Source organism: Mycothermus thermophilus, assembly GCF_041956435.1.
Source record: "Mycothermus thermophilus strain CBS 625.91 unplaced genomic scaffold VTJ04scaffold_2, whole genome shotgun sequence".
NCBI classification, from domain to species: domain Eukaryota; kingdom Fungi; phylum Ascomycota; class Sordariomycetes; order Sordariales; family Chaetomiaceae; genus Mycothermus; species Mycothermus thermophilus.
The window spans coordinates 1,094,459-1,115,148 of record NW_027191428.1 but is presented as its reverse complement, the minus strand read 5'-3'; the positions used below and the strand labels follow the sequence as shown (position 1 = coordinate 1,115,148).

General features: G+C 57.0%; 6 protein-coding genes across 6 annotated transcripts; 4 read left to right on the top strand and 2 right to left on the bottom strand.

Annotated features, from left to right (window-relative positions):
• Window positions 1-1,657: 1,657 nt before the first annotated feature.
• VTJ04DRAFT_2546 (uncharacterized protein) lies at window positions 1,658-4,380 on the top strand (the record flags this gene model as incomplete). The annotated part of the gene is made up of 4 exons (XM_069360347.1): window positions 1,658-1,860; window positions 1,985-2,025; window positions 2,130-2,562; window positions 2,619-4,380. 4 exons carry the CDS (start codon window positions 1,658-1,660, stop codon window positions 4,378-4,380), a joined length of 2,439 nt encoding a protein of 812 aa, XP_069221067.1.
• Window positions 4,381-6,357: 1,977 nt separating this feature from the next.
• VTJ04DRAFT_2545 (uncharacterized protein) lies at window positions 6,358-7,290 on the bottom strand (the record flags this gene model as incomplete). The annotated part of the gene is made up of 2 exons (XM_069360346.1): window positions 6,358-7,136; window positions 7,218-7,290. 2 exons carry the CDS (start codon window positions 7,288-7,290, stop codon window positions 6,358-6,360), a joined length of 852 nt encoding a protein of 283 aa, XP_069221066.1.
• Window positions 7,291-8,118: 828 nt separating this feature from the next.
• VTJ04DRAFT_2544 (uncharacterized protein) lies at window positions 8,119-10,281 on the top strand (the record flags this gene model as incomplete). The annotated part of the gene is made up of 3 exons (XM_069360345.1): window positions 8,119-8,710; window positions 8,790-9,828; window positions 9,912-10,281. The coding sequence occupies 3 exons, from the start codon at window positions 8,119-8,121 to the stop codon at window positions 10,279-10,281; spliced, it is 2,001 nt and encodes a 666-aa protein (XP_069221065.1).
• Window positions 10,282-10,428: 147 nt separating this feature from the next.
• VTJ04DRAFT_2543 (uncharacterized protein) lies at window positions 10,429-10,713 on the top strand (the record flags this gene model as incomplete). Its single annotated transcript, XM_069360344.1, has 1 exon — window positions 10,429-10,713. One exon carries the CDS (start codon window positions 10,429-10,431, stop codon window positions 10,711-10,713), a length of 285 nt encoding a protein of 94 aa, XP_069221064.1.
• A 1,031-nt stretch (window positions 10,714-11,744) lies between these two features.
• Window positions 11,745-13,206, top strand: VTJ04DRAFT_2542 (uncharacterized protein; the record flags this gene model as incomplete). The annotated part of the gene is made up of 4 exons (XM_069360343.1): window positions 11,745-11,828; window positions 11,914-12,148; window positions 12,217-12,538; window positions 12,720-13,206. The coding sequence occupies 4 exons, from the start codon at window positions 11,745-11,747 to the stop codon at window positions 13,204-13,206; spliced, it is 1,128 nt and encodes a 375-aa protein (XP_069221063.1).
• Window positions 13,207-14,159: 953 nt separating this feature from the next.
• On the bottom strand, window positions 14,160-17,562 carry VTJ04DRAFT_2541 (uncharacterized protein; the record flags this gene model as incomplete). The annotated part of the gene is made up of 3 exons (XM_069360342.1): window positions 14,160-16,178; window positions 16,314-16,707; window positions 16,940-17,562. The coding sequence occupies 3 exons, from the start codon at window positions 17,560-17,562 to the stop codon at window positions 14,160-14,162; spliced, it is 3,036 nt and encodes a 1,011-aa protein (XP_069221062.1).
• Window positions 17,563-20,690: the final 3,128 nt, after the last annotated feature.

Below are 20,690 nucleotides of genomic sequence, written 5' to 3'. Positions count from 1 at the left end.
ATTGTCCTATCCCCGGAGACCCAAACATCAGGAATCCTAGTGCCCGGCGGCTGCCGGTCATCGAACAACCGTTTCTCCCACTGCACGGGTTCCTCCTGTTTGGCGCGTCGAGGCTCATTGCTTGGCCTGCTGGCCGAACCCGATACAACCCCCGCGCTGATATTTGGCCCGACTGTCGGTACACAGTAGCTGCTGCACTAGCCCCAAAGCCGGGCTTCTCGGCGCCACTGTGGCCAACGATTACAACAGCTGCCGTGGCTGCGATTGTGGCCACTGTTTTTAGCTGTTGCTGTTCGGCTGGTTCTCTCGCTGCCGGTGCTTCGACAAACTGCAACCGGCGGTGTTTGCTGGGAACCTAGAGCCTTGGCCCACAGATAATACCCTCGTCTGGCGGTGCGCTGGCGATAACCTGAACCCAGCAGCCAAGCCCGGGTCAATCACACAACGGGAGATTGGAGGCTTGGTGCGATAACCTGTCAATCAGCTCCTCTGCACTTCGATCCCCGTTCATCACACCCAGGCTTCGGGACAAGACGCCGAGCCCCCTTTCCAAATCTCGCCAATCGTGTGCACACCTCAGCTCGTGAGTGTCGGTCAGTCTTGACTGGGGGTCTGGTTCCAACGAGATTTAGAACCGCAAGCCTGATACTGCTGCGCTTGTGAATTTCGATCTCCTACCGTCTGGATAGTCATTCCTCGTCAGCCCGTGATACCCGGCATCTGCAGCTTCGCGGAACGGGAAACGGATACGCAGGACAGTTCCCCAGAGCAGGACACAAGAAGGCGGGAGGAGAAAATCTTAAAAGGATAACTACAGCATCCAGAGTACAAGACTGGTCCACAAGCCGCCTGCTGGACAACCCGGCTCAGAGGGCCAGTTACAAGCCGAGAGCGGGGCGTGCGCCGGGTGTGGAACAGCCACAACCAAGGCCTTGTTCTGCGCTTTTGCCCCTTCCATTCGGCTCGGCGCCTCCCACTGAGAGGCCAGTGCAAGTCGCTGCCAGGCCGCACGACTGCTGGCCTAGGTGCTGCTGCTGTTGCTGCTGCTGCCGCGCCGTTGCTTGCTTCTGCTGCTGGCGTTGCAGCACTGCTGCGCTGTTGCTGCGAGTTTTCAGTTCTCTTGCAGCTTCGGGTTTCGAAACTTGGTGATCGACCCACTGATTAACGTTAGCCCAGATCGGGCTCCAAGGATTCTCTGGCAGCAACCATGCCACCCTTGACACCCCGACTCAAGATCATCTCAGGTATGGCCCCTCTCCATCCACCCTCCGTCCCTGGCGTTTCCCATTCCCACCCCTGTTCTTCCGTCCCTCCGCTCCCCTGTGCCTTTTTTCGTCGCTCCCCTTCCCATCCGCAGCCTAGTGCGACATCGAATCTGGCGTGGTGGGTTGTGTCTGGGAGTTCCCGTCAAAGGAAAGTGGGCATTGTTGGCGCATCAGGTCCCCTCGCTGGTGGGCTTTCTTTTTGACCGGGCCTCCCGACCTTGTTTTTGTGAAATCACCCTCATCCTTCGGCATTTCCATTACACCACTTTTCTGTTTTTGTACTCTTTTTTTCTTTCTTGTCTTCTTCTCCCAATCCTTCACCCAACCACACACTCGTTTTTTTGTTTCTTTCTTCTGGAGGGGATCTTGCTCCGTTGTTTTTGGTCGACGTCATGGCCGAGGAATACGCTGCATCTGCGCCGACTGCGCAGGAGCCAGACATGGCTGACAGTGAGCTGATGAATGTCGTCACAGTGGGCGGCAACTCGGTCTCCGCGTTCCTCGCATGGAGACTCCAAGCGACAAACGCGTGCGACGTCACGCTCGTTTGGAAGGCCGGCTTCGAGCATGTGTCGCAATACGGCATCTCCTTCAAGTACGTGATTCCCACGGGTTTCCGGTCCTTTCCGCAAACCTTCCCAATAGCGGTGGCCTCGCTGGCCTCGCTGGCCCTTTTGTGTTCTCGGGCATACTGACTCGGCTTGCGTGCCCGGTTTTAGGTCGACCGAGTTTGGCAATGAGCGGTTCAAGCCTCGATATGGTACGTCTTTCTCTGTCTATATCCAACAATTGCGATGCCGCAAGCCGGTTCCTTTGCCCTCCGTCTCCAGTGTCAAAGCATATGCTGATGCGATCCGCGTGCAGTTGTACGGACCCCGGAAGACGCGGCCGCCTGCTCCAAAGGTCCTTTCGACTACGTGATCCTTTGCGTCAAGGCTCTACCCGATGTCTACGACCTCGCCTCCGTCATTGACGCAGTCGTTACCCCACAGCATACTTGCATCCTCGTCAACACGACACATGCTATCGGCCTCGAGTCTGCGATCGAAGAACGGTTCCCCACGAATGTTGTCCTCTCGCTTGTCTGCGGTGCAGACCTCGCCCAGCTCGGCACTAGCGAGTTTGAGCACAAGGGCTCGTCTGAGCTGTGGGTTGGTGCAGCAAACAAGAACCCCAATATTCCGCCATCAATACAGGAGGATATGGCACAGGCCCTGGCTATGACCCTCGGAACCGGCCAGGTCGACTGCAAGGTGTCGCAGAATATTCGGCAACAACAATTCGAACGGGTTATTGGGTACGTTTCTGGGAGGACTTGTTCAGACTGGCGGATGTTTACTGACTTGCTTGTAGCCCAATCGCTTTCCACCCTTTGTCAGTCATCTTCGAGACGCCGAATCACGCTGCCTTGCTCGACAAAGTTGGCGTACAGAAGCTTGTTTCTGATGTCCTCGACGAATTGATCGCGGTGGCCGAGGCCTACGAGTGCAAGTTCTCGCCGGGATTCAAGCAGAAGACCATTGACGACATGACACGATCGACGACGGACAGCATCATGTGGCAGGATTTCATGGCGAGGAGGCCAATGGAAGTTGAGACATTCCTTGGATCTCCCATCAGGTTAGCCCAGGAAGTCGGTGTCAGCGTGCCACGGATCGAGGCCCTTTACCCTATCCTCCACAACATCAATATCGTCAACCGAAATCGTCCCAAGGTCGACCCCGCGGCACCACCGCAGCCAGGATCGCCGTCCGGTACTCCGTCACCGGTACCTCGCATGTCGGCCCAAGGTCCTCCGCGGCCCGGTCCCAACGGAATTCCCAACGGAAACGGCATGCCTCCGCGGCCGCGCCCAAGGGGTCCTCCAATGGGACCGCCTGGTCCCGGCATGCGCCGCCCGCCACCGCCCATGAACGGAGGCCCTCCGAATGGGTATCCCCGGCCAAATGGTAGCCGTCTACCGTCAAGGAGAGGCTCCATGGAGGGCACCGACTTGGAGGAGTTCAGTCATCTTATGATCTATGATGATATACCGGAAGGCAGCGAAGCCGGGGGTTACAGCCCACAGGAGCTGGCCCTTAGAGAGAAGGAACTGCAGCTGCGGCAACGAGAACTCGCGTTGAGGGAGCAAGAGCTGAGGTTGAGACAGGCAAGTGGCGGAGGGCCTAGGAGAGGCCCGTTACCCCCTCGAGCAGGCCCAGACGGTTTCGACGACGATGACGAGGACGATGATTACTTCGACCCCTCCGTTCCCCCACCCGGCATGCCCATGATTGACCCGGACAACTTCGACATGATGAGCATCACATCCCGGAAGAATCGCAAAACGCCGAGCACCAACCCTGCACAGTTCCGCAAGAACCCCGAGCAGGAATCGGAACGGACGCGCAGCAGGTTCCGCCCGAGCTTTGGGCGAAATCGTGGTAGCCAACAACTCATGAACGCCATCCCTACCCGCGACCAAGACATCATGGATGACCCGCTCCTCGGCTTCACGTCCAACCGTTACGGTACCGTCGACCGCGGCGCCATGCACGCCGGATCGAGGGCCAACTCCCTGACCGCTGCCCGCCTCGACGAATTGCAGTACACGCAAGGTCCGCCGCCAGGCGGCATGAACGGCGGGCTGCCAGGCCCACGGCGCGTGAGCCAATCTCCCGGAAACCCTTATGGCCCACCACCAGGACCGGGCGGCATGCGCGGACCTAACGGGAGCGGACCGAATGGACGGCCATCCCCGACCAATGGATACCCACCACAACCAGCAATGAACGGAGGGCGGCCGTCCCCGCCCGACGGCGGGATGCCCATGATGAAGCAGCCCATGCCGCGGTACCCGCCAGGAACCGGAAACATGGTGGCACCGCAGCAGGTCGAGCAGCACGCAGGAGTCAGTGCAAACCTTAAACACCCTTATATTTTGAGTCAAGATCAACGGAGTCTGACGGGCAGTGCGAGCGCCAGCGCGCGCAGTGGTAGTAACAATGATTCGTCGTCGGCAAAGATCAATCTCGATTCTTCCTCCTCGGCGGCTTCGGTTTCGGTACCGGGGGAAAGGTCGGCGAATAGCAGCTTGGGCAGCTTGGTGGAGAGGGAGAAATGGGGAGTTCGTTAATTTAGCGGATGTCTTTGCTTCGAGGAAGGTGAGGCGAGAGAGGACGGGACGGATGGCTGGAGCGGTGTTTGTTGGGAATCTCCGCTGCAGCTGTTCGAACCCGGCGATCCCGGCCCTTTTGACGACACGGTTGCACCTTGGTTGCGTGAGACATCCCCGTTCCCCGAGGCGGTTTCCGTCAACCCCGGCCATCTGCCTCGCCCGCTTAATGGCCCTACCATACGACAACCCTCACACGCCCCCACCCACCTCGTGTCAGATCGAGCTGTGCTGTTCGGTACCTGCCTCCCTTCCTGCTTACCAAGTAGCTTGCATACCGTCCGTTTCGATTCCTCCCGATCTGGATACGAAACGTCTTTTTGCCGAAGGGTATCTTTGGAGGGAATGGTTGGCTGAACCTGAGGGAAGGATGGGGGAAGGGGAGAATGAAGAAGAGGAGGAAGAGGGTAATTCGTTGAAGAAGGAAGAGGAGACATGTTTTGTACGACCGGCTGCTGGGGAGGCGAGAAGTGACCAAAAAGAAAGGGGCATTACTCTATTGTTATCACGTTTTCCTCTCACTTCTTTCAGAGGTGACATACTTGAGTTAGACTGGGGTGGCTTTGGGTTGGTTGGGTGGGTGGTTGGCTGTCTGGTTGATTTTCTTTGGGGGTGGGGTTGGGGTTCCCTGTTGGTTTTCTGTTTTTGTTTTTTTTGTCTTTCCCTCTTTCTACTCCTCTTCCATTTTCCTTTTTTAACTCAACAGAGGCACACAGAGACAAATGACACAGGAACGGGGTTTCGTTCATGCATGTGTTTATTTTTTCCTTACATTTATTATCACCATTCATCCCCGGTCCTTGAAGTTTTCTTCTTTCCCGACACTTGATTGTTGGGAAAGAGAAAACGGGACTCGGCAGCATTGACAGGTTGAGAGCGAGATATGGGGTTGGGGAGTTAGTTCTAGGAAGAAAGAGGGCACAACTGATTGACTGTGTGACTAGTAACTATAACCTTTGCGGTACGGCAGCATGGAAAATGGACATGAATCATGGTCTTGGATGTGGATGAGAGATTAGGTGAGAGAGAGGAGTTGAGTTTGAACAGAATGTGAACGTGTTGGCGAAGAACCGAGTGAGTGGTTGGAGGCAAACGAAATGTGATGGTGTTTCTGAGTGCTGCTCCTAAGGCACCTTGGGGCAGATAACTCGGCCCCGAAAGTGAAAAGGTGGAATGATGGTGGCAGCCCTGCGTAGATGCCGACGTTTGACCTTTCCTGCCGTTGGGTAAGTGGGGGAGGGACATCTGTGTCTCTTATCTGGTAAGCGAAGAGTGCAACATGAGGCCAGCAAACATTACTGTTAGTTGTGCTAGATGGTGGTGTCTAGGTATCCAAAGACAAGCCTCTCGGCGTCAGGCACTCTAATGAGCTTCCCCTATAGAATCTCATGAGCTCCTCCACTTCCCTCCATGTCGGAAACCCAACCTTCTCCCTCGAATCGTTGGGCCATTTGCATACCCGATTCGGACTACGGACTCCTCAACTAGTATCAAGGTATCCTCCACTTCCCAAGTGGCCTCCATTGCTTCAAGTGTCTCGAACATGCCTGCTGGTGACTGGATCTCTACGGGCTTGTTCAGAGTCGGACATAACCCACGGGTAGCGCCGTAGTAGCTGGTCCGATAGGAAGAGATATGGCCTCGACATCCTCGAGTTGGCTGTATGCGGGCCAAAAACTGGTGGTTGCTAATCCTCGGTTACCTAATGAACCCTGTGTTGGAGTGACAACGGTCGGTCCTCTATACCATGCTGCGGTGCTCGCTCGGGAAGGGGTGGTGCTTGGGAGGTAGTCCAATACCTCAGCAACGGGCATTTTGGACACCACCATGGGATCAAAGTGTTCAAGGAGCCGAGAAAAATCTGCGGAACAGCGAGGAAAGTCGAAGCATGTCTCGGCCCGGTTGCTGCAAAATATGTCCTACCTTGCCAGAGCCGGCTCAATCCTCGTCATCCCCTTCCTCCACGGTCACGGCGCGCGGTCCACTCTGGGTTTGCGTCGGTGCCTGTGCCGGCGGTTGTTGTTGTTGTTGCTGCGTTGGCGCTCCCGTCTTCAGATACCCCTCCCTCTCCAACTGATCCGCCTCTTCCGGCTCCAACAAGCCTCCCTTCCCTTTACTCTTATCCAGTTTCATGCGCACCACGGCGGGAACAAAGGCGCTGGTGGCTTCCTTGCGCAGATCGCGAATGACTGGCTTCGCTTCGTAGACCGTCTTGGATTCGACCACGGGTTTCGGTGGCTCTTTGTTTTGTTGCTGCTGTTGCTGGTCACCGCCCTCCGCCGCGGCGCGCTGCGCGTTCCTCTTCGCCCTGCGCTTGGCGTACCACTCGTCCAAAATCTCCTTGGGAATCGGCGGCGGCGTGTCGCGCGGCATGGGGATGCGCTTCACGTCCTCGGGCACGTCGCTGTCGCTGCTAGAGATGTCGTCATCCTCGTCGCGCTGACGGGGGCGTTTTCCTAGAACGCCGCCATCGCGTTGACCGCCGGGGCGGGGAGGACCTTCGCGGAATTTTGGCGCCCTATCGCCGAGAGCTTCGCGAGCTTTCTTGACGGCTTTGAGATCCTTCTCGAGAGCCTCGAGGGCTTGTTCCTCGTGCGGGGCGAGCTTGCCGCCGTTCTTTTCCTTGAGGGCTTTGAGGTCGTCGATTTGTTGCTGGATGCGGGCAGGGTTGCGCTGGGCAAGCTTTTCGTTGCGACGGGCTTGTTTTTCTTCTTTGCCTGCGCGTTGGGGAATGACGGTTAGTTTTTGTTGGAGAAGCTCAGGAAATGGCCGAATGGAGAATGAAGAGGAGGACATGCCTTTCTTGATGGCCCTAGCCTTCTCGGCCTTGTGGTGGGCCTGGACGGGGTTGTAGTTTCGTTCTTTTGCCATGTTGGATGATGGATGTCGTCGTCGTCTGTGATGTTTCTGGGGAATGAATGACGTTGCTGATGCAAGTCCAAGGCGGTCCAATTCCTTCCAGGTCTGGATCGAATCGCTTGTCCTCGAACCTCCCAAAATGGAAAGCAGGGGTGGATCCCGTACTCCGTGGCCGCGATTCTGCCGGGCGGTGTGTGGGCTTCAGCTCATTTCGCGCAGGGCTGAGAGCGCGTTTCAGACCAAACGAGGGAGCCCCACCCCTTCAGCTGGCCTCCAGGTTGCTGCTCCAACGTTGCATGGGTTTGTTGACGTCTCACAGTCCCAGGGGAGTTAAGTTGACCCCGCCCCCTCTTCCCTGCCCAATCAACCCAATCAACGCAACGAACTGCACTTTCAGGCAGAGGATAACCTTTGTGGCCAGCGCCAACTTGGACGATTTTCTGGACTTCTTGCAATTTAGATTCCGGGTTTCTTGGGACGACATTCTCTCATACACTTTATTCGACTTCAACAATTTAAACACCGACTCCGTCCACCCATCCCACACATCCACAAACACGGCCCCCGCGTTTCTAAACTGGCCGGCCCCCCCCCCCCCCTCCCCCCCTCCCCTCTCCCCGAGGTTGCTGCATGTTTATTCGTACAGTACCATCACGACCCGGCGCCAATCGCAGCACCACTGATTCGGTTCTCGCTTCTGTCTCCCTTCTCCCATCCACCGGCCTACCGAGGTCGTAACCGATTCCATCCCAACAGAACCCATATCAATCGCCTCTTCTCTCCAGCAACTCATCTCATAGTCTCCGCTTTGCAGATCCTCTTCGTCCCCCACCCCGCGCCATGGCGAGCTTCGTGGCCAACCTGTTCCCCGGCGGGAAGCAGGACAAGGCCGACGCCCGCCCTTCGACTCCCGTACGCAACAACTTCACCACTCCCATCAGCACTCCCCAGGGCAGTCCGAGCAAGAAGACCATCCCTCCCGGCGCCAATGAGCTCCCGGCTTCCTTCCAGGGCATGAAGATCAACCAGCCCAGCGCCTTCGACACCCCAGTCAAGCTCGGCCGTCCCCAAAGCGTCATCGCTCCGCTGTCGCCTGGCAAGAGCAATCTCCACGGCCATGATGACCGTCCTTCGGCCGTTGATGATAGCGCGCTCCGCAGGGGTGGACAACGACCTGGCAGTCCTGTGAAGGGTCATGGCCACGGCCACGGCCACGGCCACGGACAGGAGAACACGCATCCCGGGCTCCCGAGGGATCCCTTCACCGAGCCGACCTACCAGCCCAGCCATGCCGCCTTATCGCGCCAGGAACAGTACCAGCCGAGGGATCGGACGACGCGCCGGTTCGGCACCACGAGAGGATTGACTCCGGAGGAGCGCGAATTGCTGCAGAAGCCCTCGGTCAAGCGCTTGGTCAATGTCACCCAGCTGTGTAAGTACAATTTTTGCTGCTTCTACACGACAACCACCTTGGATGTGGTGGCATATGGGCTAACATGAACGCTTGCTAGACTTCCTCGACTACTACTTTGATCTCCTCACCTACGTGAGCGCCCGCCAGAACCGGCTTAACGCCTTCAAGGCAGAGTTCCCCCCTCCTCCCGAGACCGACGAGGAGACGTACCGGCAGATGTGGGCCAAATATACCGGCCGCGAGCGGGCCAACCTGCGCAAGCGGCGCGTCAGGCTGCGGCACGCCGACTTCCAAATCCTCACGCAGGTCGGCCAGGGCGGGTACGGCCAGGTGTTTTTGGCGCAGAAGAAAGACACCAAGGAGGTGTGCGCGCTCAAGGTCATGAGCAAGAAGCTACTCTTCAAGCTCGACGAGGTGCGGCACGTGTTGACGGAGCGCGACATCCTCACTACGGCCAAAAGCGAGTGGCTGGTGCGCCTGCTCTACTCGTTCCAGGATGATAAGAACATCTATCTAGCGATGGAGTACGTGCCCGGCGGCGACTTCCGCACGCTGCTCAACAACACGGGCGTGCTGTCGAACCGGCACGCGCGCTTCTACATTGCCGAAATGTTTTGCGCCGTCGACGCCCTGCACCAGCTCGGCTACATCCACCGCGACCTCAAGCCCGAAAACTTCCTGGTCGACTCGACGGGCCACGTCAAGCTCACCGACTTTGGGCTGGCCGCCGGATTCCTCGCGCCCGCTAAGATTGAGTCGATGCGCATCCGCCTCGAAAAGGCGTCCGAGGCGCCCGTGCCGTTCGGAAAGCCCATGGAGCAGCGCACCCTGGCCGAGCGCAGGGAGGGGTACCGCAGCATGCGTGAGCGCGACGTCAACTACGCCAAGTCGATCGTCGGGTCGCCGGACTACATGGCGCCCGAGGTGCTGAGGGGCGAGCAGTACGATTTTACCGTGGATTATTGGAGCTTGGGGTGCATGTTGTTCGAGGCGCTGACGGGGTTCCCGCCATTTGCGGGCGCGACGCCGGACGAGACGTGGAGGAACCTGAACCATTGGCGGGAGGTGCTCAAGAGGCCGGTGTGGGAGGATCCGAATTACTTTTTGAGCAACCGGACGTGGAACTTTATTACCACGTAGGTTTTTCTGCCCGTTTTCTTCCCGTTCCAAACTCCATCCATGATCGTACATGATGCTGACGAACTTACTATCAAAACAGGTGCATCAACTCCCGCTCCCGCCGCTTCTCCAACATCAAAGACATTTACAACCACCAGTACTTTGCCGAGGTCGACTGGGCGACGCTGCGCGAGACCAAGCCGCCCTTCGTGCCCGAGCTCGACTCGGAGACGGACGCAGGATACTTTGACGACTTCTCCAACGAGGCCGACATGGCCAAGTACAAGGAGGTGCACGAAAAGCAGGCGGCGCTCGACGCCATGGCCGACCGCGAGGACGAGATGAGCAAGTCGCTGTTTGTCGGGTTCACATTCCGCCACCGGAAGCCGGCGACGGACGACGTGACGCCGAGGAAGCCGATTCCGTTTGGTAAAGAGGAGGATGACGAGGATTTTGGGACGATACTTTAGGGAGGGCGGTAGCTGTCCTGGATTGTTATTCCCGGGGGTTGGGGGTGGGATGTGGGATATGTGTTGTATAAGTGATGATGACGATGATGATCATGGCTTTGATGGCATGGCATGGTATGGATTTGAGATGGGTGGCTCCTCGAGACGATGGGCATAGCGAGGACTGGGAAAGGGCTTGGGTTGGCGGGTACCATGGGTCTGTCTGGGACTGAGTTTCTGTTTGGGAGTGTGCGGGATGGCCTGTCGGTCTTGGGTGTTGTTTCTCTTATTTTTTTTTCTTTCTCTTCTCCGCTGCTGCGGCGGCCTTTACCCCGTCATATCAAGGCGGGAGCCTGTTTGTCTGGCTTGCGTGGTCTCAGTGTTGGAGTTGGAGAAGCAATGTCGGAATTGGCTGCGAGGGACTACCACTCAGGTAACTCATTGAGCCCGTAATCAGTTATGTGGAAGAGTTGTAGACCAGTTATATCAATGAGAGTCATTGTTTGGCGCGTCCTGACTTCAATCGGCCCATGTGGCGAGCACATTGTTGTTTGGGGTTGATGTGCCTATTGATTTGCAACAACAGAGGGTTGTCGGAGGATGACGGCCTCTTGTTGCTGAGCTGAAACGCCCTACACCATACAAGCTCGGTACTACCCCATCGATCATCTCCTCAAGCCAACGACGCCTACTTTACCTCACCAATGACCCCCCCAACGGAGCCCCGAATTGCTCAACAATGGACATCAAGGTTCATCTCGGTGAGCCGCCACCAAGAACCGGTCCGAACCTCTCAGCCGTGGTTTGGTTGGTGTGTAACCTGGCCGGACATCCCCACGGCTGGGCTTGCATGCTGTGTTCCTGCGTGTTTCGATATTTGTTACCAAATATATTTTTGGACCAGGGGATGTTGCTGTGTGGCGTGCGGTGTGTCTGTCATCTTAGATAATAGCGGTAAAAGAAGGCCAAAGTTGGGGGCAGACAAGCCCATGGCGCAGCAACGTGATTACGTCTCCCTCATGATGATACCGCGGAGATGTGCTCTGCGTACCTCAAGCCCGGGGAGACACGCAAATGGAAGTGGCTGGAGCCCGGCCGGAGGAGGAAGATCTAGACTGGAGGTCTTAGAAGAGGAGGCGCGGTGGGTTTCACCGCGTTGACGGGCGATTGGGTGAGGCAGATCGTGAACCAGACAGAGATAGATATGCTCCGTCAGGAGGTATAGGACCGGGATTTACACGCTCTAAACAGGGCGTGACGTGTTTGGACGTGCAGACACATGAATGTAGCTGTCGTTGATCGCGGGATCTCGACGCGCGTCCTCGGTAGTCGTCGTCAGCTTTGGGGTTTGGGCAGGATGGCATTGCTCCTTTGCTCTATATAGCCATCGATTTTACTCTCTGACAACCTCCTCAACAGCTCCTCTTAGTTCATTCGAATCCATCTACACCCACTTGTGTTTTTTCAACATCAACATCACTATCATGACCACCACCAAACTCGCTCTCCTCGGCCTTGCCGCCGTCGTCGCCCACGCGCGATGGTGGGATGGAGCGCCAGACTGTGCTGTATGTTTTACTCATTAACCCACTCCAAACCTAGGTCCTTAGTCCAAAGCCAAGTTTGCTAATAGTAACAACCCAATCCCCAAAGCAACCTTGCTTTTCCTCCCACTGGTCCCCAACCTCCGACTGGCCCGCTCCAACCACCTACTGCGCAGCAGCCGGTGATTCTGCTGGTGCCGCAGTCTCAGACTGTCTCAACACAGCGTGCTCCGAGACCCCGTCCGCGGTAGCCTCGTACGCTTCGCTCTCGTCGTCCCTTTGTGCGCGATGGTCGGCCTGTAGCGCCGAGGGGCTTACGGGGACGTATACCATCACAGCACCAGGTAAGTTTGATGAGATGGGTCTCGGGTCGTTTTGATATGTCCCTCTTCTGACGAATTCGTCTTCAAAGCATTCACTGGCACAGCATTTCCCGGCTACTCACGCACTCGCACCCGCACTCGCACCTACACGGATATCGGTAGCAGCGGTGGTCGATGGGATCCAGATGATGATGATCATGACGATCTCTGGGACTGGGATTGGGATGATGACTGGTGGAGCGACCACTGGCGTACCGGTGACAAAGGCGACCACCACGGCTGGCGGCCCTGGACGCGTACTTGGACGGGAGGCGTCTATACGGTCACCGGCTGCGAGTGGAACGGGAACGTTTGGGCGGATGGCGGGCCGGGGGGTTGTCCGCCGGATGGGAGGAGGGGATGTTCGCCTTGGTTAGTATTTCCCCTTGTCTGATTTGAGTTCGGAGATGAGATATCCGCTTGTTGTTGCTGGCTGGGGTGTTTGGTGTTTTGCTCTCAGCCAAAACCCAACAACCCACCCATTCATTCCTCTTTCTCTTCATAAACCGAATAATGACAAACATCTCTAACCCATCCTCTCTCTTATATACAGGGGTCCCTGGGGCCGCAACTGGACCTTCCACACCACATCCACCACCCTGACCCAGTACATAACCAACACCTACACCCTCACTTCTACCGCCACCGCCACCGCCGTGACCCAAACACGCGCCATCATAACCGACGATACTGACAACAGCGATGACCACGACGACGAGGTCGTGACAATCTACAACCCCACTGCAGTAATAACCACAACCGTCTCAACCTCCGTCGGTCCTGCCGTGGTTGTCTTAGCTGTTTCGGGAGAAGTCACGAGCACGAGCGTGGTGGATGAGAATGATGATGTGAAGACGACAGATCCGGCAGCAACGGGAGCTGCTGGGGGTGGTTCTGGAGAGACTGGTGACGGGGTTGTGGAGAGTACGTTCACGGCGGCTGCTCCCGGTGGAGGAGGAAAAGGAGGAGAGTGGTTGGGTGTGAAGGTCGTTGGTGCGGTGTTGGGGGGTTTGGGGGTGGTTGTTGGGTTGGTTCTTTAAGGGGTTTTGTGATCTTGGTCATGGTGATGTCGATTGTTGAGAAGGTGTGGTTTTGTCTCGGTGAACTGAGGCCTGATGCTCTGCCATGGAAGAGAAAGGCGAGTGACTCTGGAGAGCTGGAACCTCCAAGCCAGGACATAACAAGACAAGGGGCCCAAGCACACCAACGTGATCTGGCATACAACCAGGAAATTTGTATTCCGCTTGTGCCTAAGCTAGATGGGTAAAACAAGCCAGCCATGTTGATGAGCAACAAACGCCACCATATCAATGCCCGTCCTGCCCATGTGAAGAATAAACGAAGAGATGTTCCCAGGCGACCATGTATACATAAACCCCATCCATGTGAGAACCACCTGAAGATAATGATAATGACCATCTCCTTGTGTGTCTGCTCTCCGTCTCGCCCACTCTCTCTGATCAGTATATGTATGTAGGTAGGTATTTCTTCTACCTAGAATTGTCGGCCGCAACGTTGGCCGGTAATGTCATACGTCCTTCCCTCCCAAGAAAATCCTCTAATAAAAACAATCCATCCCAGTGTTAGCCACCAGAAACAACAATGATGAAAAGACGGCCAGCTTCCCATTTCATCTTCCTCAATCAGCGCCATCGAACTTGCGATCTTCATGCCCCTAACCTTATCAGAATACACATCAGTTCCTCCTCTCGTTCCGTCTAGTCGATAAACACCCTGGTGAGATCGGGCCGTTCGAGCGTTTAATCATATCCCTCTCGTCGTCTCCATGTCGTCTCCATCAACCGTCTAACAAAAAAAAAANAAAAAAAAGGGTAGAAGAGAAGAAAACCATGCAAAGATGATCAACATGCCGTGCCGGCCATCCCTGTAATAATCGTGATAAAGCCGGCAAAGACATAACAAAGCAAATCAACGCCATCCGATGCTCCGAGACCATCTTCCTTGTCCTCGAATACATGCCCACACCGGCCATTTACAAACTCATGGTCAACCACTCCCACTCCTGCGGCGCGGCGCGAGCCGTACTTGTGCCGGGGAGCTGGCGCTGCAGCGGGCCGCCGAAACCAGACAAGTTCAAACTGCTCGTGCTGGGCTGCAGAGACGATGAGAGGGCGGCGCTGGAGCCTGTGTTTGGCGCCCGGGAGGCAGCGTAGGCGGCAGCGGCTTCGTTGGAGCCGGTCGAGTTCTCCGGACTGTCGATATCCATGCCCGTCATGGTGGCGTCCATGGCCCCCTTGCTATGGCGGCGCTGGCGCTTCGACGAGGAGGTCGACGTGCGAGTGAGCGAGGCGGCACCCGGTCCTGGGGCACTCTTGGGCGGGGCGGCGGCGATAGGCACGACACCCTTGCCGCCAACCGAGCCCCCGTAGTTCGTGGGAGTGTTACCAGCCGATCCGGAGCCGCTGCGCGGGCTATCTCCTTCGTTGGCACTACCAGCCCGGGCGGCCGGCGGCGTGCTCACGGATGTTGGCGCGGTGGTGTTGGCGCTGGCCGACACGTTCAAGGACGAGTTCTTCTTGCTGATACCGCCCGAATTGGCGTTCTTCCTGGACCGCGTACTCGTGCCACCGACGCCGTGCCCTGAGCCGGAACCGCGGTTCCGCTTCTTGATAACATCGGTCTTCAAGCTGAGCGGGCGCACGACACCATGCAACTTCAGGAAAAGACCACAAGCATTGCAAAGAGGTTGACCCTCGGGATTGCGGCGCCAGAGTGGAGTTGTCTGCGTAAAGCAGTTCGTACATGTCGTCGGCGTGCTGTTGTTATTATTGTTATTGTTGTTGCTGTTATTGCTGCTGTTCGAGTTGGCTGTGCTATTGGTGTTGTTCTCCCCCTGGCCGGATCCTGCCGCTTGCAGGTTCGTCGTCGAGCCGTGCCTAGAGGCTGGAGGGGGCGACGAAGGACGGCTAGCAGCCGTAGAGTTGGCCTCAGCTGGCGGCGTGTTCGGTGACGATTGCGCGAGCCCACCCCTGTTCAGCCCCGACGGCGTTGACGAGGTCCGCGGCACCCTCGCTGGACGGCCATTTGTCGTGCGGAACGACTGCGACCTGTTCAAACCTGTCCCTGCTCCTGCCCCAGACTCCCACTCGCCATTGGCATCCACATAATCCGTCGTGGTGCCGCCTATTGTCACCGTCTTCCGCGGGGGCCCGCCAGGGTACCGAGCGGCCTGCATGCTGAAGTTGCCAGGAAGTGACGGATCCCACGACAACGACGAACTTTCGAAAGTGTTGTCCTCGGGTCCCTGAGGCGAGTAATCATTCGGCATGATACGATCGGCAAACGCACTCTCCTCCTCATCCGAGTCAGCACCGAAGGTAAACATGTTGTTTTGAGTTACGTTAACAGCTGGTGAGCGGGCAGGCTGCTCCTGCTGGAACACGCGGGTCGGATCGACGTGGCTGCTGAATGAGCTCGAGGCATTGAACTGCAGGGACTGGTCCGCGGTGGCCGAAGTGGGCGTGGGGAACATGACATTTCCGTTTGCACCAAACGAGAATTGCTGGTTGAGAGTGCTATTCATGCCGGCGTAGACGTTGCGATAAAGTTGCTGGCGGGACTGGCGCATATCGATGGGCCCGGACCCAAAGTAGAAGCTGCTGTCGTTCTCGGCCAAGGGATGAGGCGTTGAAACGGTCGACTGGTAAGTGGAGCCCGAGGGAGAATAGAAATCGTTACCCAAGGAGTTCGGAGGCATGGACGAGTTCGTGTAGAGGCTGCCGTAAGGGTCGGCGGTGGCCATAGGCGAGTTTGCCGGGGAAAAGGAGAAGTTCGGCTGGAAGGGCCCGGCGGAGGTGATGATAGGGTCATTGAAATTGTCGAGAGGGAACTGCATGCTGGTCTGACTCGGCGCCTGAGTACCCGAGGTGGTTGGAGGCTGAATGTCGAGGGTATACTCGCGGAGCTCTGAGTCGGCATCGAGGCCATTCGCCGTGAAGTTGGTGGTGAGGGCCCCGACGTGCGGCGAGAAATTGGCTGGACGCTTCCGATTCTGAAAGGCAAAGCAACAATCAGAACGCCATCGCAGGGAGATGGGTCATCGAGGAGCAAGAAACGGCCAATCGACGCCACAAGAGCCGCGCCGGAACCGTCCTCGTAGAGAAGACAAGGGACGCAGGAAACTTACACGTTGGCCGGTCTCATCGATGCTCGTCTTGCGCGGGTGACGTGGGAGGAAGCCAAACTCGTTGGAGACACGCTGATGAGCGGCGGCAGGCACGGACTGGGGGGCCAGGTGCTGCTGCTGGGAGGAAGCATCCTTGCGGTTCTTGATAGGGATGGCGGCGGCGGTGGCCGTGGTGTGCGCCGAGGCATCGTCGGACTGGCGCATCGTGTCAGGAGTAGGCGTCAAGGCGAGGCCGGCAGGCGTCCCAACGTTATCGTTGTGGATGAAATCGTCCAGGTTCATGGGATCCGAAGGGGGAGGAGGCGGCGGGGCGGTCTGCTCCGATGACGATTTGCGCAATTGCGCAATGCCGCTGGGGGTATTCGTCGATGCACCTGTGAGCCGGCTGCTCGACCTTTTTTCAGTCGCAACCCACAATATTAGCGATTGCTCATCTTCTCGCCCCTCCGCTCGCCCTTCATCCTTCTCCTTCCGTTCGTCTTGTCTGATGATCGACCCTTCTTTCCCCTCCTTCATCATCCACTTTCCTCTGGACATTTGAAACGAAACCCCCCCTCCCCCCCCCCAAAAAAAAAAACTAGAAGACGAAATTCAAAGGGAAAACAAAGACAACATTAAACACATACTTTGCAGCGTCTGCGGCGATGCGGTTTCGTCGCAATGTGAGGTGCATCATTCGCCAGGTCAAGTTTTCCATGCGCTCCTGAGCGGGGAGGCGCTGCTTCGTTTTTGTGTAAAACCTCCAGATCTGGGTGGCCAACGGATCCTGCTTCTGCATCTCTTCCAATTCGCGATTCTCACGGGCCTGACTTTGCTGGAACGAAGGGAGGGCGCTGGTGCGCAGGAAGTCGGGGTGGGCACTGCCGTGAGTCAGGGGCGGCTCCAGCTGCAAATCGTACAAGCCCGAACGGGAAGCGTTGGATTTTGTCGTCATCGTCCCAGATGTTGCGGCAGCGTTCCCTGTCACTGTGGGGGAACCCGCAGCATGGTCGGCTTTGGCAGCGCTAGGTTTGCTCATGGCCGAGGCCATTGTTGGCCTGGAAGTGCTAGAAGAGGTGGCGATCTGTGTGGAAGAGGTGGTTGAAGAGGAGGAAGTAAGATCGAAGCCGTTAGATATCCTAGGGACGGCGGTCGCAGCAGCACCGCCGCCGGGCCTTCGCGGGAAGCGAAAATCGTGCTCTGTCATGGTGGGATGTATTGGCGACAGCGGGCTGGATGCCGCGAAGGGGTTTGAAGTGGTCGCTGCCATTGCTGTGCAGTGTTGCACAATGGAAGTACGAGCGGCGGATGAGTCGGGAGACCTCTCTCTTTCTTTCCCAGATCGACAACGGGCGATAAAGTCTTAAAATGGGAAAATCGGGGTGTGAAGCCTGGATATGGGAACGGGGTGGAGCAACAAGGCCGAAGAGCCACGCACACACGGATACCCTCCAGGACGATCGAGCCAAGCAAGAACTGGAGATTCGGGAAGAATGCACAAAAAAACGGGCGAGTATTCGGTGGTGGTGGTAGTAGTAGTTCAAGTGGGCGGGCGGCGGATGGTGGGCGGCGGGTCGGCGTCAGAGTTGAATGAGCGAGCCGTCGTCGCTAAGTAACGTCGGGGTTGCCGCTGCTGGGCTCTTTGCCTGCCTCGGTTTTTGCAGGTTCTGCTCAGCTGCTGTGTTGGACTGCTGAGTCAAATCGGCTGAGATGCCGAACGAACAAACCCAGATCGAAGTTTGTTCGAGGTCAAGTTGGAAGATGAGGAAGAGTGTGTGAAGTTTCGAAAGCGAAAACCGGGATGAAAGCCACCTCAGCCTGGAGGTGTGTGAAAGGTGTCGTTCCTTGGGAAACCTCGAAACCGAAACCTTCCCCACGCTCGAACGGGCTGCACAGGGCCCACCCCCTGCGGTTGCAGCTGCTGGCGGTGGTCGGGTGTGTGTTGTGTGGTGAGGCGTGTCTGTACTGTAGAGCCGGGGGTGCCACCACTTCGCTGGCCTTTTTGCTCGCTGTTGCAGGTGAGGCGGCTTGCTCTCTTCCAGGCACAGCAAAAAATGGAAAATGGGACCGTGTGTCTGGCTCCAGGATCCAGGCCAACCTTGGGACTTGTTTTATGCGGGAGAAGGAACGGACATTCGGCGCTTGGCGAGCGGAGCAAAACAGGAACGGAAAGAATCAGCCAGGGCCGGCATGGATGCTCTCGAGGGTCGCTCTCCAAAGGCAAGAACCAGCGAAAAAAAAAGGCACGGCAAAGACGAGGCAACAGCCTGCGGTTACGTCCAAAAGGTTTTGGTTACGTTGGATCGATGGCCCGGGTCGTTCTGTATTATTTTGGCTTTTACGTTTTCTCATGCGTTTCCTTCCCTTCTTGAATGCAGGACGACGTCTCTCTGCATTTGGAGACGGCAGGTGGTGTTGTCACCGCCGTTACTAACAAGTTAACAAATAGCTAACAAAGGGATTCGGCTCGTCGCCGGGTCTGGGTCTCCATGCACCTCGATGCACCTGGAGACTGTATGCACTTTAGTTTCATACTCGAGATCCGCTTCTGGATGGAGAGGCCATGTCCCGCCGACGGGAGCAGACTGACATGCACCCCACTGAGGATGGCCGCCGCCATGAATCGCCGTCATCATCAACAAGACCGGCTGTTGAGTGGATATGGCGCGGGGCTGATGTGGGCGGCGGAGACCAAGCAGCAAGGTGAAGTCGACACAGCTCCGGCTGTGCTGTCATTGTGCGACTCGAACGTGAGAGGAGTCAAGCCGTCCCTCGTCTCATAGCTGTAGTAGTATTCACCACACATCGTTTTTTTCTCCATGGACGGGTGAGGTGGCAAAACATCACGGAGGCAGGGCCGTGTCCCCCAGTCCCAGTCGCCACGGAGGTGCCAACCTGGAAGAGGACGACGGTAGTTCGTCACTGGCGCTCACCGGGCTGGGGTCCAGCGATGTGACATGCTTCGCTTGTTCGCTTGTGCAAAGACGAAACCATGGGCTTTCTCGGACATGTTTTGGCACCATTCGCGTGTTTCTGGCACTCATTAAATCAAGTCTCATTGTTGCTGGTTTAGGTATTTCGGGGCCACTCCGGAATACCTGCTCAAGTGTTTGGTTTGAAGAGAGCAAGAGACCGGGACCCAACATGCTGTGCCTTGCTGGACATCAAGTCCAAAATGTGCCAGGTGATGGACGAATGAATGGATGAACAGCGCCAACTGCCTGCCCGGGTGGGCTGCTGGTTGCCGACGGGAAGGAACCCCACCCCACTCTCTGGTTGTGGCAATGGCCCTATGGAGTAAAAGTCGCAGGCAAGTACCCAGTACATACTGTAACAGTATGTATGTACAAACCTCCGACTTCAACATTTCCCCTCCATACCTAATCCTTGGATGCTTTTTGCGGCCCCGGAGTGCGACGGCAACGGGACGAACTTGGCTAAGACCGCACGCTTATGGTGTATAAGCCCATGTTCAAGCCACGCCGCGTTGCATGTCATCTCGTTGATGGCTTCTCGCCTCGATCTACCCGCTGCCACGGCCGACAACATCTCGCGCTTGATGATGGTCTAGCCCTCCCACGCAAGCCTCCTCGCAAGGTCTGCCGCGGTAATCCCCACCACGCGCGTCTAACGATCCGCGCGTCTGGTGTTGGGGCTTGGGGGCAATGGGTTCCCGACACATGGTCCTGAGATGGTGCAGCATCTCACACATCTCACACCTCTGCTGGTCAGCATTGGCAGCAGACAGTGTCCGCGTGGGCATCCGGGTAGCGTACCAGTCTCCTGGCAGCAGCATGCCCGGCCATGGCTGGCTTTCTGTCAGGACGCCGTGCCTCATCTCGTCGTGGCTGTTCACATGAACATCTAAACCCATGTCTTCGACCAACATACCCCGGGACATACGCTGGGATCCAAAAGGACCTGGCTCTCTCATACCCTTGGAGCGGCGTTGTTCACACGGGCTCTCTACTTACCCCTCTGCCCGCGCATCTTCCCATTTACCCTTCAATCCAATCCCAGAGGACGACCAACCCGGCCCGGTTGTGTCACCCCGCTTGTGCCGTAACGCGGGGAGCGGAAGGGGGACGGCGTGGGCTCTCATTCATCCATGTGTGCGGCTGCCGCATCGTGGGGAAACCATCGGACCGCGGCGACGTGCGGGTTGCTTGCAGAGTCGCGGCCGCCATGGCCGATGGCCAGGAGACAGAGGCCACATACTATGAAGCTCAACATCACCTCCATGCAACTTCAGCATATGAAATGCATTTCGGGGACGTGAATCCAGCATCCGAAGACTGCCCCGTCTCTGAGGAATGTTGTTCTTTTCCATCATCCACATCTCCCAAGCAGAACCGCACTTCATTATCAGCCTCCGTCAGGGCGACCAGTATATCATAC